Source organism: Centrocercus urophasianus, unplaced genomic scaffold (genome assembly GCF_019232065.1).
Source record: "Centrocercus urophasianus isolate 14NV4802_14NV808 unplaced genomic scaffold, USGS_Curo_1.0 seq_25, whole genome shotgun sequence".
Taxonomy (NCBI): domain Eukaryota; kingdom Metazoa; phylum Chordata; class Aves; order Galliformes; family Phasianidae; genus Centrocercus; species Centrocercus urophasianus.
In genome coordinates, this window is record NW_024884811.1 from 16,071,651 (window position 1) to 16,089,013 (window position 17,363).

General features: G+C 41.1%; 1 protein-coding gene across 1 annotated transcript; it reads right to left on the reverse strand.

Moving 5' to 3' along the window:
- Positions 1-557: 557 nt before the first annotated feature.
- IL7R (interleukin 7 receptor) lies at positions 558-15,770 on the reverse strand. Its single transcript, XM_042825876.1, has 8 exons — positions 15,546-15,770; positions 10,654-10,792; positions 9,223-9,377; positions 8,328-8,482; positions 7,786-7,960; positions 7,265-7,355; positions 5,352-5,427; positions 558-3,982 (listed from the first exon to the last, which is right to left on the reverse strand). The coding sequence occupies exons 1-8, from the start codon at positions 15,643-15,645 to the stop codon at positions 3,488-3,490; spliced, it is 1,386 nt and encodes a 461-aa protein (XP_042681810.1). The 5' UTR covers positions 15,646-15,770; the 3' UTR covers positions 558-3,487.
- Positions 15,771-17,363: the final 1,593 nt, after the last annotated feature.

Here is a 17,363-nt window from a genome sequence, read left to right on the forward strand (position 1 = left end):
ATTTTATCATGACCCAGAACCAGCAAAATAGCCAGTGACTGATTTTTTCAAGAGATTCATATCCCACCGTTCAGACCACTGTCAAATCTGAGGGAGAACTGCTGGTCTCTGCTTGCTGCAGAGGGAGCTAATCCCCAAGCAGCATTCTCCTGGAGGGACTCAGGGCTGGTGTGAGCTCAGCCTGGCAGGACTGCTGCAGTGACCAGGCTGTTGTCACTGACTGGGCAGAAGTTAGAGTGGGTTCAGAGGAGGGTCACGAAGATGCTCAGAAGACTGGAGCATTTCTGCTATGAAGACAGGATGAGGGAGCTGGGCTTGTTCAGCCTGGATAAGGTTTTGGGGAGGCCTGATAATAGCCTTCTAGTACTTGAAAGGAGCTTATAAGCTGAAAGGGACTGACTTCTTACCTGGTCTAATGGTGATAGGACAAGGGGGAATGGATTTAAATTAAAAGAGGAGAGATTTAAATTAGATATTAGGAAGAAGTTGTTTACTCAGAGGGTGATGAGACACTGATATTGCTGCTCAGAGAGCTGTAGTGCCCCATCCCTGGAGGTGCTCAAGGCTCAGCTGGATGAAGGCCTGGGCAGCCTGAGCTGGTGGGAGGCAGCCCTGCTTGCAGCGGGATTTGGAAACAGGTGGGCTTTAACATCCCTTCCAACTTTTGCCATTTTGTGATTCTGTGATTCTATGGATGAGGTTCAGGTTTTCACTGCTGTTTCTGAGAGACAGGGTCCTTTGCAAACCTTACTGCTAACCCTAAACCTCCCTTGATTTGGCTGTGCTCATCCCTGAAAATACTCTCTGTTTCATCACCTACCCAGATGCATATCTGGAATAAAGTAACCGACGTATTTGGCATGAATTAGCTTATAACGTTTATGAGAAAAAGCCATAGTGCAATGAATGTGCTGACAAAAGACTGCTTTGTTTTTATTGGCTGCATATTTATCAGCATTCAGCAGCATAACTGAAGCATCTCTGAGGATGCAACCTACATGAGACTCTGCTTTAATGTACACACACCCACGCCATCACAAACCTGAGGGTTTTTGCTTTTGCTGTTGCTATTGGTGAGGACTTGCAGCTGCACACAGGGATTTGGTCAATGCTTCCAGCTTTCAGAGCAGCTGTGAGCCCCTGGCAGAGGGGCTGCAGCCATAAAGTACTACTTCCACACTTCGACACTTCTGAGCTATCCAGAATTATTTGGGATTTTTCCTGGCTGAAGCTGGACAGAGCCCATGGAATTGTTCTAATTTCAGTGCTGATAGAGCAAGATATGTTTAGGGAGACTGAAAACAACATGAGTATGTCATGCAAATAGCGATGTCCTTTTAATACAGTAAGGATGTTATAAATCCAAGGTTACAAGTTATCTAATTAAATAAAATAAGACATGAGGAACAGAATGAATATTTAAACATTAGCAGCTATGCAAAAAATAATGACTACTGCATTGGAAAAATACAACAATTTCAGCAGATAAAGCAAATATACACCAAGTTGCTAGCACTCTTTCTGTATTAAAAAGCAGTGTACCTTTCTGGACAAACAGGAAGGCTGTTACATGTGGGTGACTTACTGTGTAAATAGTGCAAATAGATATGGGTATTTTATTCATTAAAAACGTAGGTTTGAGTTCAGAACAAGCACAGCACATACTGTACTGGATATCCCCTCTGTTTGTCACTGTGTTACTGGAAGAGGATGTATTTCCAGCACATTCTCTCTACAGTTGCACTGTGCAAGTCTGCACAGTGTGAGCATTACCAGCAGCTATTTATTTTAATGCAAAACAAGCATTATAAAGCAAATGAATGTCCAGGGCTTTCACCTTGTTTTACTGTATTAATAAATGTGTAATTTGGTGAGACCCAGCAATAAAAAATTCTGCAAATGTCACTACACTTCCATGAGCCAAACTCCATGCTATTGTGCATGCAGAGACCTGGGGGTGGCAGACAGCTGTCCTTGGAAGCATTGGTTTTCTCCAGCAGACTATGTCAAATATAACAGCTTCTCAGTGGTTATTAGCAGTTGGAAAATGTCTGGCTAGCTTTGAGGATGAGGGAGGACTCTTTTTGCCCTTATATTCCTGGAACATAGGCATGTCATTTCAAGCAGCTAGAGGAGCTGGCACTTCACAGTCTGGTGAACCTCAATCCCAGAGCACAGCAAGGCGGCTTGGATTTCCCATGGCCACGCTGCTGGGCTATCATGCAGCCACGTGGCTGTAGCAGCTTTGTCTCCAAGTTTGCGCTCCGCAGTGTGCAGTGTTCCACAAGGACAGTGGAGTGGCTCAGTCCTCTTGGTGGCAGCACATGGGAAGTCCCTCAGAAATGAGCACAGAGTCCAGAAGGACAAATGGGGAGAGACGGGGTGCCTTCCTGGGTCATAACATTAAAACTACATTACCTCCAGGCAATTTACAAGCTTCTGTTTCTGAAATACAGGTCTTTGGATCAGTGGCAAGATTTGTGATGTTCCATTCATATTCCTAGGCCAGACACCACATAAAAAAGTACCTGGCCCAATTGAAAGTATTCTTATGCAGACACATCCACTCGTGATAATTCTAGAGAGCAAACATTGCCTGAACATCCCTTCTGTCCTGGAAAGTACTTGCATGCTGCATTAATGCTTGCACAGGAGCTTCAGAAAAAGAAAGCAACATGCATTTTATAGCCCCAATTCAGTTACACAAAGAAATAGGACTTTCCTTTTAATTGGTTTTGTTTTGTTAGCTAAAAATTGCAAATACACAACAGGAGATACTGAAGGTCTTTAATACATGACTGTAGCAGAAATATGTATAGATCCTGATTTTAGCTCTAGGGTATGTTTATACCAATAGCAAAGACAGTGGTATATTCGGTTTTGTGCTGTTTTCATCCTTCAAAAAAATCAGTCTGAGAAGACATCTTCCAAAAGTGATTCCATGTGCTTTTTCCTGGGGGCTCAGTCAACTACCTTTGCAGCGGTCAGTCTTCTGAATCCCCAGGTAACTAATGCTTGATAGCAACTCTCATTTACTGTCACTGTCCATAAGTTTTGCAAACTTCTGGATTTCACCAACTGCAAAGGAGTTACTCTTGGTCTAGTGTGAGAAAGATCAGATCAGTTTCACTTGAACTTGTTGCCGTATTTCTTGTTTAGGCATTAACAGAAGGATTCACATTTCTTAGATATGCTGTTGTTCTTGTCCAGGGGTGCAGTGTCATTGCTCTGGATTTATCAGATCTGAAGTCAGTTTAAATTAAGTTCCATTTTTTCTGCAGTGAAGATTTCTGCTGGGACACAGAGGGCAGAAGTTGGGCCACTCAAAGAAAGGCAGAACCCACACATCTTCATACAGCATTGCATTGTGAGCAGGGTGTGGTGGAGATGAGAACTAGATGAGACAGAACACAGGAGAGCAAAATAGAGAGCTTCAGTATCCTGCTTGTTCTAGGGAAAAGGCAGTGTTTCGTGATATCTGTAAAGCCTACTGATTTTTGTAAAAGCTAGACATGGTGACATAGGCTTCTTCATCGCTTGGTGCCTTCAATTCAGTGTTAGGTGGCACCATGTTGCCATTCTGGGACTCCGGTCCAGGTTGTCCAGGAGGATCCAAGGCAGGAGCAGAAGGAAGGTGAAAGCCATTATCACACAGAGGCACCCTGCTGCTGTGGCACACCTCATACAAGCCAGAGCTGCAGGTGTCAGCAGTGTCTGTAGACTGGCTGCTACCAAGGAGTCCATGAAGAGCCTCTGCAGACCAGATACCTCCGTAATTCATAGACAGGTTCAGGCTGCTTTTGTCAGTCCTTGCAGGGCTTCGCTTCAGGTCTGATCCACTCCTAAGCTTTGGTGAAATATCAGTCTCTGGAGTAGATGGTGGCTGCAGAAAATTTTCCTGTTCGGCTTTTGCTTGAATGCCATCCACTTCATGGATAAAAACATAACCGAAACTCTCTGGGTTAAAGCTTATATCAAAATTCTGCATGGCAAAAGGAACAGCATGTTCAGTTAACAGTAGCCCTCTGCGTAACAGAAAAGATGCTTCAAGAGTTTGTCTGATTTTACAAGGGTGTTTGTTATTTTTAATTCTGAATGTAACCCTGAACAGACTAAAAGGTAGGTTAGCAGAGAATTAACTACAACACCACTTAATAACTTTTTGTATGCTAATCTGAATCTATTCTGTGATCTCCTGCTGGTAGCATCATTGGACAATGTGGTAGACTTTTTGGAGCCACTTATCCATTGCACACCGGCTATTTCACAGGAATGAAGGTGCTGCACCTGGTTGTTCCTTTCAGCTTTATCTTCCTAATTTAGCAATGTGATAAATTAAATGTTACCATTTTTTGAAATACATTAGGAATCTTTGCACTAGGGAGCACAAAGGATGGGAGAGTCTAAAAATTAAGAACTTGCTAGTAAATCACCAGCTAGGGTGCTGAAAGGACAGAGCAGATGAGTTCCTTAGTAAAAAACAAAAACAAAACAAACAACAACAACAAAAAAAAAACCCAAAAAACTAGATATAATAGGCAATCAACTAATCCTAACTGTTATAGTTTGTATCATTTAACCACCAGGTTTTTATCTGGAAAAGAAGGGCTGATGTGCTCCATGGTCTATGAGCAATGCTATTGGCCATGTAAGGGTACATGGATATCACCAGGGATGTCTGAAGTTGGCAAAGTGACTCCCATCCAGCTCCACGACCAGTTTCATAATAGTACTAAAATGCCACAGGGGGAGAGGACCACAGAAATACACCTGGTTTGACCTTGTGCCAAAAGGGGACCTTAAACTGGGCTTTTCAGGTCCCTGTCAAGCCAAGACTCAAGTGTTTCCAGTAAGGAATATTCTAGTTCTTCTCTGTGCAGTCTACTAGGTTTAATTGTTTTCATAGCAAAGGATTCTTTTCTTATATCCAGATGAATTTCTCCTTGAAGCAGTGCTGGCCTGTTACTTCTTGTCCTGTCACCATGGATTCTTGTGAAGAGAGCATCTCACTGCTTCCTACCATTTAGTTATCAGTAGACTGTGATTAGCACTCCAGCATTCTCTTTCCCACAAAAAAATCCAATTGCTTCAACTGTTCTTCACATATCAAGTTCTTTAGCCCTCTATAGTGGTTTTGCACAATCCAAAACTCAGGCTCTAGTTGAATTGTCTGTTATATCTATACCTTTCACTAGCATCTGCCTGTACAAATATTAGCTCTCTTGTGTGGAATGTAGTCATTTCTGAAAGTTGGATTGGTTGTGCAGCAAAGGCATGTTCCTTCTGTCATGAGTATAAATTTTGTTTCCGGTAGTCTGTAATCAAGTGAAAAAGGCAGTAGAAATACATACATTTTTTGGCTTTTTACACAGTCGCTCCAGAGTTATTTTATGATCAGGAAGGTTTGGCCACACAACAGGCTTGATCCTGAAAGAGCAACAGTAGATATCATGGGGTTCAACAGCAGCAAAAATGAGATGCGTTGAGATGTTCACATTGTGTTACTTGTACTAATTCTCACAAAGCCTTAGGAGTAGCTTGCATTACCCACAATAATGACTGAGAGAGGTTCCAGAAAAAAAAAAGCAAAGACAAGAGAAGAGATATAAAGGTCACCTAAAAGTCACTATTCTTTTGAGAGCATAGACTGTCTCGGTTAAAGAAAGACATTTCATCAAGTACTGGGAAAGCAGCAAATAGTGCTGGCAAAGATCTCATTTGCATCTAGTTGCATTAACTGGGCTTTTCTGTACCATTTTCTGTAAGTGGAAGAAAGAGGCTGTGGTTAAAGTGCAAATTTGCAGAAATTTGCCTCTGCGTATTCACATTAACCAAAGAATTGCGTATTTTCCTAACCCATAGTCATTTTCCTGTGCTTCAGGTATCTGTGGTACAGCTTTGTCCCATAGATCTCTTCTTACTTCTAGCAAAGTTCTCATGCTGTGGTGCTGTGGAAACCCTTAGCCATGATACATCCAAGCAACACAGCCTGCCTGAAAATCAAGATTGCAGTAATATAAGTATAGCCAAATATATCAGCACTGTCTCAGCAACATTATAATATCACAGATATGTACAAATCTATATTCCTCTTCATACGGGTATTTGCGTATGTGTGCAAATATACAAAAATATAAAAACAAACAAATACAAATAAATAATAATGATAATACTAAAATAAATATATAAAGATTCAACACCTGCTTTTTTCAGCAGTTTTATACGTGCAGAACTTCCAGCAAAGTTGGAGAACTACAGGTGCTCAGTAACACTGAAGAGCAAGAGCTAGAAATCTCAAGCTACATCCGTGATTGTAAATTAAACAGCACCAGAGACTATGCCCTGGCAGACAATTCAGGTGTCTAAAATGTATAATAATTAAAAGTATTCTTGACATGCATTAACTGATGCCACCCAAACACATGGGAAGGCAATCCCCATGTGCAACTCAGTAGTTAGCACAGCTCAAATATTGTCCCCAATAGAGTGGTTCACATGCAGACATCCCTGAAGATGTCAGCAGAACTGCCACGGGCAGAGGCGGAGTGCCTCCATGCAGCCCTGGGCCTTCACCTTGCTGGATGTCCATCTCCTGTGTTTTGGGAGTTTTTCATTTAGATTCCATTTCTACCAGATTATCCATGCATGTGTTCATTTTCTTGAATTTGTCTACTAACAGGTACTTATCTACTATTGGTAGCCAATATATACAAAAAAAGCCAGGGATTTTGTGCAGTTTTGCCGCACAAATGAATGTGGACCCAGCTGGGTTTATAGCTGACATCAAGTCCTTGCTGCAGAGAGCAATGCCCCACACTTCCAAAAGCAGAGTCCTGCTGACTCAGACTGTGAAAGAAAAAGAGGCAACCTCCCCACCATGCAGTTTCCATACCTCTCAGAACTTTACTAAAACCCACAGTTTGCTTTCTTTTCTGCATCTTGCTTGAGGCTCTTGAGTCAAATGTGCCTCCAGTGAGACACTGACTATGTAAATGTCTCATGGTGGCTTCAGATCCTTGAGGGTCTCAGTATTTCAAGTACACGATTAACGTCTGATTGAAGCAGAGGTGTAATAGGGCAACTATTGCCTGCCGGTACTGCTTCGCGCGTTTCTCTCTTCTACTCTTTGCTTTTGGCATGGTACAGAGGCTCAGAAATGGGAAGAGAATAGTTCACAGGTACAACAGGGAAAGCAATAGAACTGTCAGAACAGGATTGGCTAGCAACTTTCTTTCTCATATGAAAAGATCCAGATTACCATTACCTGCTTTCCCAAAATGTTAGGATCAGAACAATCATGACAACTGACAGAATGAATCCTGGGACGGAGAGTATAATCATGAACATGCTGCTATCTAAAGGCAAACACAGAACATCTGTCAGTGCATATATGTGCCTCACTGCTAGGCACTCTAATTGTAATGCCACCTCAGACAATCTATTAGGGATGAATGCCCAGCACTGTACCTTCTTACCACTGGTCTGGAGCAATGGTGAATTTCACTGACTCCACGAAAGTGATATTGGGTAGCCATGGCTTCAGTCTTAGCTGAGCTTCAGGCTGGTTCCCAGCTGTACTGAAGCACCATGTGCTCTGCTGTGTCTTTATGGCAGCACTGATATGTTCCCAGCTTACACTGTGTCTAGGTGCTGCCAAGGGCTGGAACTGCTATGGGCACTAATTCATCTCTCCCCATGCTTTCATCACTACTGCTGCCAGGAAAAACTAGTCTGTGGCCTGAGAACCCCTTAACTGTCTTGGACCAAAATGGTTTTTGCTCGTACAGCTCTCTGTGGAGTACTCTCCTGTGGTCCTGAATCTCTTCGAAGTGCTCCACTCGCTCCACATGCCCTTAAAGTAATCTCCATTGGGCTGAGAACGTACTTTCACCTCATACAATGCATCCATTTCAAGGTTTTTTCCAAGTAACTTTATCTGTAGGTATGGTGATTCTATGGTCTAAACACATAAAAAAATGCAATTACGAATAGGCATAGAAGATAAGAGCAGAACCACCAAAGCAAACATTATTACTATTACACTGTTGGTAATGAGCTTCATACTGTTTCTTCACGATGTTATGTCTTCTATTTCCATGGCAAAGCCCAAGTACAAATGAATGAAAACTCTGTAGCCCAGAGAAGAACAGACAAGAACACTGTTAGCCATGAATTGCTTTGACTATCAGAATGCCAAATATTGCTCCTTTCCAAGTGTCAGTTGGAAAACTGAGAAAGGCAGATCTGAGAGTTTTTGCATGATACTGATATTTACATGAAAAAAATTTATTTTCAGAAATTAGGTAATCTTAACAATATATAATTACCTTCCAATTGCTTTCTTCCTGCCGGTAGGCTATCTGGTGTATTAATTTATCCTTTAAATATTTCTTCCGTGAGTGTGGTGTACTATAATGAACGAGATATTCATTTGCCTCCTTTTGGTACGTTATGTTTATGTCAAATGGTACCTCAGGCTTGACTGCAAATAATAACAAACCAAGATATCATGGAGTCATTTTCAAGTTAAAATCCATTAAGGATAACTATGTAGGTTGAGAGTAAAGGTTGCCCTGAGCTGGGTGAACTTTGGTTTAGGTCAGCTCAGCATTACACCTTGGTCCCAAAACGGACTTAATGATGACCAGATGAATCAGGGTTGGGCCAAGCACAGCTTAAGAATGTGGCATGTCACATTCATTCTTGGAAAGCAGTTCCTGAGTTTAGACATGTCCCAACCGTGGCTTTGATGTGATCATTCTTGGGCTCTTAGTGCCCCATCAGCACTACTGGCACCACAGGCTCCACCAAAATGCAAAGCCTGAAAAAATGAGATCTTTCAACTCTGTGGTCACTGTGTGGAACTTGTAATTGCTGCTGAGCTCAATATAGAATTGAACTAATAAGCCTTGATACTGTGCAAGTCCTAGTAAGAGACGAATAAAATGTCCCTGCTTAGTAATACACCCAGGACCAGGATTAGCTGCTTTGACCAACTGCATAATAATTTAATCTACATCCAGTTCTGGGCTATTAACAGCCAGAATTCAGATGTACGTTTTGAATGGATGTTAATCATGTTAGGCTTTGAAGCATCACACACTATCAATACCCAAATCCAGACCTCATCCCTTCCTTGACATTTAAGTTTGCCCTGAACAAACTTATTTCCTTCCACTAATGAGCATACACTAATAATGTCCAAAATGCTCAGTGCCTTACCAATGTCAGTTACAATCAGACTCCTGCAGACCCTTCTCTTTATCTCATATTCCACACAAATGTCTTTATTTGAGAGTATGTCGGTGAACTTTAAAAAATAAACATCTTCCTGTTTCTCCATATTGAAACACAGGTAACTGCTGTCTTCCTTGGTACTGTTGGCCAAAGCAATACAATATTAGTTTCTTCTCAGTCTTACTGTAAAATTGTATGGGAAAAATCCTTGTTGCTAATTTCAAATAAAATGAAGTGTGACACCATATTAAGTAAGAAAAAATATCATGCAGATAAGGAGATTGAAAGATAGATAATGCTTTTCCTCATGGTATTTGAGCATAACAATCAAGTGATATGAGTCACAGTGAGAGTCCCGGAGTTCTCCAAGAAAAAATCAGTTCAAAACAGTAATTATTAATTGGAGATTAATGTGTTAATATATCTTTTTAAATGATCTTACTGCTGCCATATTTAAATATTAAGTTATATGTATGGATACTCCCTGATGGTAATGAGGAATTTCCTGTTGACCAAATTGGCATTATATTAGTGATCAGCTCAGCCATGAGGTTCTCATGGTATTGTTTCAGAATCTGAAATGTGTCTGCTTGTTCTTCCATCTGTGCACCTCTTGTGTTTGTGGACTGCCATAAAACCTCAGACAAAATCCTGAGTAAAATGCATGACAACAGAAAAATAAACTAGGTAGGAGGAGAAAAGAAAAAGTAATGATTAGAATAGTAAAGTGCAAAAGAGAAGGAAAATCGACTTTTGCTTGCAGCCATAGTACATTTAGTTTCAGGAGTATCAGACAGAGAGAAAGCAGAAGTATGCCGCAGAAACAAAATCTGAACTTCATCATCTAGGTGTATCAGTTAAAAAATAAGGTTCAAGAGCTTCATGGCTACAGCTGCAAGTGAGAATGACTGATGTGTTTGGTAACTCTCCTGTTTTTGTATACTGATTTCATTATGGTTGTTTTGCATGTGTGCAAAGACAGTTGCTTAATTTTAATTTTGTCTTGACATAGATAATGATATTTCCAGTAGAAAATCAGACTTCTCTCTCTCTTTTTTTTTTTTTTTTTTTTTTTTTTTTTTTTTTTTTTTTAATATCATTTAACATAAAGGAAAAATACTTTCATTTCATGCTCAGCTTCACCAGAAATTACAAATATTTCAGAGCAATGGGTGGAAGATGAGGAGTTCCGGAGATGTCATAATGCCCTTTACAGATCCTTCAGTTGACTTTTTTCTTGCCAGGGTTAGATTCTGTTTCAGTGAGCTCTTGTTCACTAAATATAGTATTTCAATTTGGTGAAGCACTCAAACTAAATTATGTTTTTCTGCTCCTGCTTCCCAACATTTGGCAGTGTGACTCACAGGTTCTTAAATTTCCCAGAAGTTTACCAAAGGACAGGCTGAGAGCACTTACCACACAGCCAGGGTATAGTTAGTGTTGTGAGGAGGCAGCTCTGTGAAATTGCAGGTCAAGCTGCTATAGGAATCCTTAAATTCCAGCTGGCTGAAACAGTCAATGTCCAAATTATCAGGTTCATCATCTCCGAAGGTCCCTAAACAGAGATTAATAGGATGTTACTGAAGCAAAAGGTATATGAATTCAATTTGCTGCTTCATTGTAAAGAAGATTGCTTCTTTATGTGGTTGCATGAAAGGAAGAAGATCAGCCTGTCCCGTAAGAAGCAAAGAAAGCTTGCTCAAAATTAAATTAAAGGACACTTGCATCTTCCATGATTTCTCCCTGTGCATGCCAATGAAACTTGTCCACTTGGTACGCACTGAAGTACATGTGGCATCTCCAGTCTGTAAACCATCAAACAACGCTTCATCACAGTTTGGTGTAACCTATGCCTGTTCTATTCTGTTACTTATGAGCAAAGGGGGACAGCATTGTTGTCCTTGAAATCTCTGTGAATAGTCCTGTCTTCTTATGAAAACGGAGAAAGTATCTTGTCCACTTCACCTCCTAATTCCCCCAAAACTTGAGCTAGGAATGGGGCATTGTCACTGTAAAAGTTGCGGATGATCTTCATACCAAGTAAAATTGGGACTTTCTCCACCCGAAAATCATCTCAGAACTATCTCAAACATGTGTTTTATTAGGAACCACAAAATGCTGCCATCCTTAGACACGAAAGTGGAGTCATACACGAGGACCAAAACTCTTTCAAAAATAAACAGCACAGAAATAAGCACTGAGAAAATATACTGTAGAGCTGCTGACAAAGGTGTCTGGGGCTGATGTTCAATGCTAATATCTGCTTATAAGCACAGGCCAGTTTTAACAGAACTAATTTGTACAAGAATTTCAGTGCAGAACAACCTGGAAGTATATGAGGCACTCATAGCATTGAAGCAAAAGCCCCATAGCAGAGGAGGCACACAATTGCCAGACTGTGCCTGCACCAGACATCCCGGCAACACCCAGCAGCCTCCTCCTGATTCTGCCCTGTCCATGCTCAGTCCCACCGTTCCTGAAATTCCTGGTGAATTATATGAGAGTTTTTAGGAAAACAAAAGTACTGTGTCACGAAGCAATTAAGCACCACAGCACGTTTTGACTGTACTGTAGAGTCTTCTTAAATGTCACAGACTTGGACTGAGGAGGGAAAGCTCAGACATTCAGCCAGAACATGTGCCTTCCTGCAAATTTGCTTTGATGACTCATAAAACAATCATGATTTGACTAACAGCATACGTCTCATGTCCTACATTTGGCATATATGAGGTCAGTGAAACAAAAGCTGATGTTTCTGAGAGGACTTCTCCCTGGCACACCTGCCGATTTAACCTGATTTCATGAAATACCACATGCTGTAGCCAAGCAGACAACGAAGAAGTTATTACAAGCCCTTAAATGGATTGTCAAGGCAGGAATGCCTCTATCCCTTCCACCAGGGTTTCAGCGTAGCTGTGATAATATTCTAACATATTTCCATGTCCAGGGACTACTTCCAGTTCTTTTCTTGGCCCTCTACTTCCCACTTCTCCAAAGTGCCCGTTCCATGCCATCTCTTTCAGTGTGAAGAAAACTTGGACTTCTCCAGGGATATCAGTGATTCACGTATTTGTATTTACAGTATGGGGAAACGCCCATGGAAACATTTCCAATGGAAAATCCCTCCCCTTATATGCATTTGGAGTAAGGGAAGTAATTTAAAAATCATTCAGGAATCCAGAAAAATAGGCAAAAGCAGTGCAGGACTGAGAAGTGAGCCGCTGCCACTAGCACCTGTGTTGGTGAGCAGGAGGGATGAGAACATCTGATGCTTCTCTGATCTATCTCCCAAGCTAAAAGTGGCTGTTTGCCACTGGAAGCAGCTGGTTCTCAGAAGCTGTTCCAGGACTTCCCTTCTCACTGCAGGTCTGGTGTCACCTGTCCCATAGGGAGTTGGTAAAAAAAAGATGAAAGATGTTGACATAGGACATCTTCCACCTGTGCTGCATGTTTGAGAAAACACTCTGTGCAGCTTAGACAGTGTAGGTAGAGGGCCACCCACTTTGACTACCTCATTTAAGAGAGACACAAAAGTTCGTGCACCTCCAGAGAAAGCCCTTCAGCAGCTTCATGCAGGGAAAGTCTTGACAGACAGAGCTCTGAGAGGTCTGGACAGACATGTAGCTACAAAAATGGATCTTACTTTAATATAGCAGAGAGATGCTGCTGGGTATTTTCTGAATATAAAAATCACATATACCACACTTCATATAAATACACAAAACAGATAAATATTTTCAAACATAGCATATCAGATTGATATTCTCATCTATTTGCTACAGTTTTGCTGAAAACTGACAGAAATTTTAAGCCAATCTCTGTCAGTCTGACTGTAAATGTTTAAACAACACAGAATCTTCGGTGCTGAGCAGAAGGAAAACTAACCTCGTCTTTTTCATTCTGAACTTTCACATAACTGATAATGTGGTTCCTTATTCATTGAAATAATATCCTAATCATAAGACATATAATAAATAAAGATTATGAATGAAATATGACTTTCGAAATGCTTTTACTGTGTTTTTTTTCCAAGGACTGAGTGATTCTTTTTGATACAAATGTGCATCACCTCAGTTATACCCCTTCCCTAGCCCTCAGAAACTCAGCATGCAAATGTGTCCACTACATAAACAATTTCAGTGACTCCAACACAAACCGCATTGCTAAGGACTCAATACACAATTAAAAATTTACAAGATAATAATTTTTTTTCTTTGAGAAACCCGGACCAGACAGATATGTGAGCCTGGCAATACAGAAATCAAGACAGGACTTGTTACAGAGTTATTACAGTGCAAGAAAAACTGATCTTTTCAGAAATGGTCATCCCTTGGGTTTGGCCAATATCCAGCAGATATGTTCAAATCACAGGAGGAATCTTACAAGCCGTTACCAAGAGTGCTAGCAGAGGCTATTCTTGCGTGTCAGCTTTATGCTTCAAAGCCACTATGACTAACCACAATGTGTAAAACTGAAGACACTGATAAGTGCCTGCATGCTCAGTGACTGAGTCTGTGAAGTCAAGAAGTGACCATCTCCATGGACAGAGCCATGTGATATCTCTAGTGCTGATGGCAGCAGACAGTCCGTCACCTGGACTTAGGATTTATTTGATTCTGGAAGGACTTGTTTTCATCATAACAATTTTGCTGTGGATTGCACAAGCTGTACAAGTGCAGAGAAGAAGGCCACTGATGCTGGCCATCCTGCTTATGGTACCCTGCCTCTGCCTGTGCCCACCTGCAGGATCATGGCTGCTCCACTGTAGTTTGCCTGGGGCTGCTCTTCCAGGCCAGGGATGGAGCCAAGGAAGCATTTCTGACAAGGCAGCCTGCCACTCGTCATAGAGGAGGAGATGAAGGCAAGTGCCAAAATGAGCTTTTTCTCTAATTTGTTGGCCAAATCTGTGGCACTCATGAAGAAATCGTAACAGCTGGTGGTTGCTCTGTGTGGATTTTCTGAGCATCTTTCTCTTTATTTCTAAGCAAAATACTAGTTATGGTTTACTGGAAACTAGTGATGAAATCAAGGAGAGGTCTTCTCCCCTCTGCTGTTGGGAAGCCCTGAGGATGTCAGTGACATCAGCTATAAATCACTGGCACTGACCTCTCCCTGCTGCAGCTTTTTGCAAAATCTGGCTCTAGGAAGCTGAAAATTGTATAAACAAAATATAAACAGAAATGAAACAAGCAAGTTTGAAAAGTTGCAATTCAGAGCTCTTTTCTGTTTTCCTCTAACTCAAAAATTTACTACGCATACCCTGTCTATGTCCGTATGAGAAAATATATTTTTGTATACACACACATATGTAGTAATGCTATACTATACATGACAATCAAGCAAGATATTCCTTGTCATTAAATCCATGGGAGCATCACCTTCCTAATAACCAGAAGACACTTTTGTTCCCACGCAATAAAATTCTGGTGTCCTATAGCTAGCACTGAGTGACAGCTGATGTCTTTCAGAAAAATGCAATCAGCTCTTTCACTGCTGTTTGTTCGTATCAGAAAACGTTTAACAGATCTGATAGAGAATCTGTAAATCCCTTTGAGATCCCTTTTGAGAAAAGGGATAGCAGATTTAAAGACTGGATTTTATCATCACTTTTTGTGTTTTGCTTTTCAATTTTGATGCTTCTAATCAACTTTCACTTGTCTAGATAAGACAATTAAACCTGCAATAAAGCTTAATTTAAACTTTTGAGTTAGTTTTCAATTCTTTGTCATATAAGGGATTAGTATTCTTAGTGATGGGTTGTGAGAAGCCCCTGGTCTCAGCTACTACACTGACAGAGGCTAGGACTATCCCTACATACAACTTCCACAATTGTTTAAAGAAAAAGAAGAAAGTTTTTCTTTTTTAGTGAAACAGGTTAGGTCACTCTTGAGCTGCATTAAGATTCTGTGGAGGAAATTGGTAAGAGAAAGAGAAGCTAGGACTTCAGCCTTCTCTGATGGCAACTCAGAGTGATCCTAGGCTGCAGAAGAGTAAAGCAGCACCCTACTCATAGGTGCAACTCCTCACACAAATGCTAGAAGCAGCAAGAAAAGATTAACAGGTCTGATCTTGCATGGCTTCTGCATATGGCTGTCATTTCATACAAGTTTGAACATTGCAAGGACAGAAGATTTGGGAATGAAACAGATAATCCTTCAGCTCTGCATACATTTCCAGTACTGGCACTAAAACAAAGAGAATGGAGGCTAAAACACTAACATATTCAACCCAGCAGTTGCATTTTTGAGATCTTAGTTCAGCTTTTCAAGATCATACAAGAGTGCAAAGATGAACATGAAATGACTCACCATCACCATCTCCTGAAGTGTAACCACTTTCCCCAAAAGTGGTATGAAGAAACAAGATGAGAATGATCAATACTGTACTTGTCCGTGTCATTCTGAGCATGCTGCATGTGTGCAGGACGTGTGTGTGTGAAACCCTCACTCACTGACTTTATATTAGATGCAGAACAAAAAACCCATTGCTTGATAAAGAGACCGCAGGCAAGGGAAATGTAAACATACTGGCAAGGATGACTAGTGGCAGAGAACAGGAAGCCAGAGAGAAGATATTTGCAGAGCTTTTACTTTGAAATATATTTCCCATTTCAAAATTAAGGACCTTCTGGATCAGGCCCATTGAATATGCTGATGAAGTCCAGTGGGTCAAGAGCAAGCTTCATGGACCATGTTCTTATTTGATCTAGTGAGATTTTTGCTGCTGGTTTTCCTGAGAAAATGGTTCAGACCTCATATCTGCTTTCCTTTCAGTGGAGATACACAGGTACCAGAGAGAAAAATCTTCCAGCTATAAAATGCTAATTATAATTACTATTATTTATTCCTTAAGTGTTGGCATCATACAAGCCAGCAATGTGCCCTCGTAGCCTGGAAAGCCAACTGTATCCCGGGCTACATCAAAAGAAGCATGGCCAGCAGGGTGAGGGAGGGGATCCTGCCCCTCTGTTCTGTGCTGATGAGGCCTCACCTGGAGTACTGCATCCAGATGTGAAATCCTCAGTACAGGAGAGATAGAGACCTGCTGGAGTGCATCCCGAGGAGGGCGACAAAACTGATCCATCAAATGGAATGTCTCTGCTACGAGGACAGGCTGAGAGAAGTGGAGCTGTTCAGCCTGGGGAGGAGAAGGCTGTGTGGTGACCTGATAGTGGCCTTTCAGTATCTAAAGGGGAACTAAAATAAAGAACGGGACAAACTCTTCTTCAGGGTCTGTGGTGATAGAACAAGGGGGAATGGCTTCAAGCTCAAAGAGGATAGATTTAGGTTGGTTGTAAGGAAAGTCTTTTACAGTGAGGGTGGTGGGGCACTGGAACAGGTTGCCCGAAGATGTGGTTGATGTCCCATCCCTGAAGACTTTCAGGGTAAGGCTGGATCAGACCCTGGGCAACGTGATCTAGCTGTGCATATTCCTGTTCATTGCAGATGACCTTTAAAGGTCCCTTCCAACACTGAGGATTCTATGATTCTAAGGACAAATAAGGCAATGTTGACAAAAAAAAAAAAAAAAAAAGTTTTTTTAAAAAATTAATACATGAAAAATAAATTTTTAAGAAAAAAATTGGTACATCTCACATTTTTTTTTTAGGCTTTGGACAAAGCAAAGGCAGAAAAAAGATGGAGATGAAGTTAAATATTTCCTTTGCACACTTTCTCTGGCTGTATACATCAATGTACTCTGGTACGTATTACAGCTGACTGATGTGGCTAGCTACAAGTGAGCAGAAGACCTGAAAGAGGAGAGCAAGCTCCAGATCAGCACTGGCTGCACCAGAAAAACTTTATGTTGCAGACATGAAGGAAACTGAGGGAAAAGTTGGTAACAATGCCCAAGCAAACTGAGAAGTCATGACACTATAAAAAGTGCAACATACAACCCACAGTGGCTTTCACATTTCATTTTCAAAGAATTTAAACCACTCACCAAAATGATGAAAACTCAACCTTCACGTCTAGACCAGCATCCTTCTCATCTGGGTGTTAAGGTCTATCTTCCAGTGTAGCTCCCTGCTCTAGGCAGGGGCAGTGGGGGAGTTTCTGGGCTCCCTAGCTTTATTTTAATGGAAAGAAATGCCCCCTTTTGGTAAGGCATTCAAAAGACAAAAT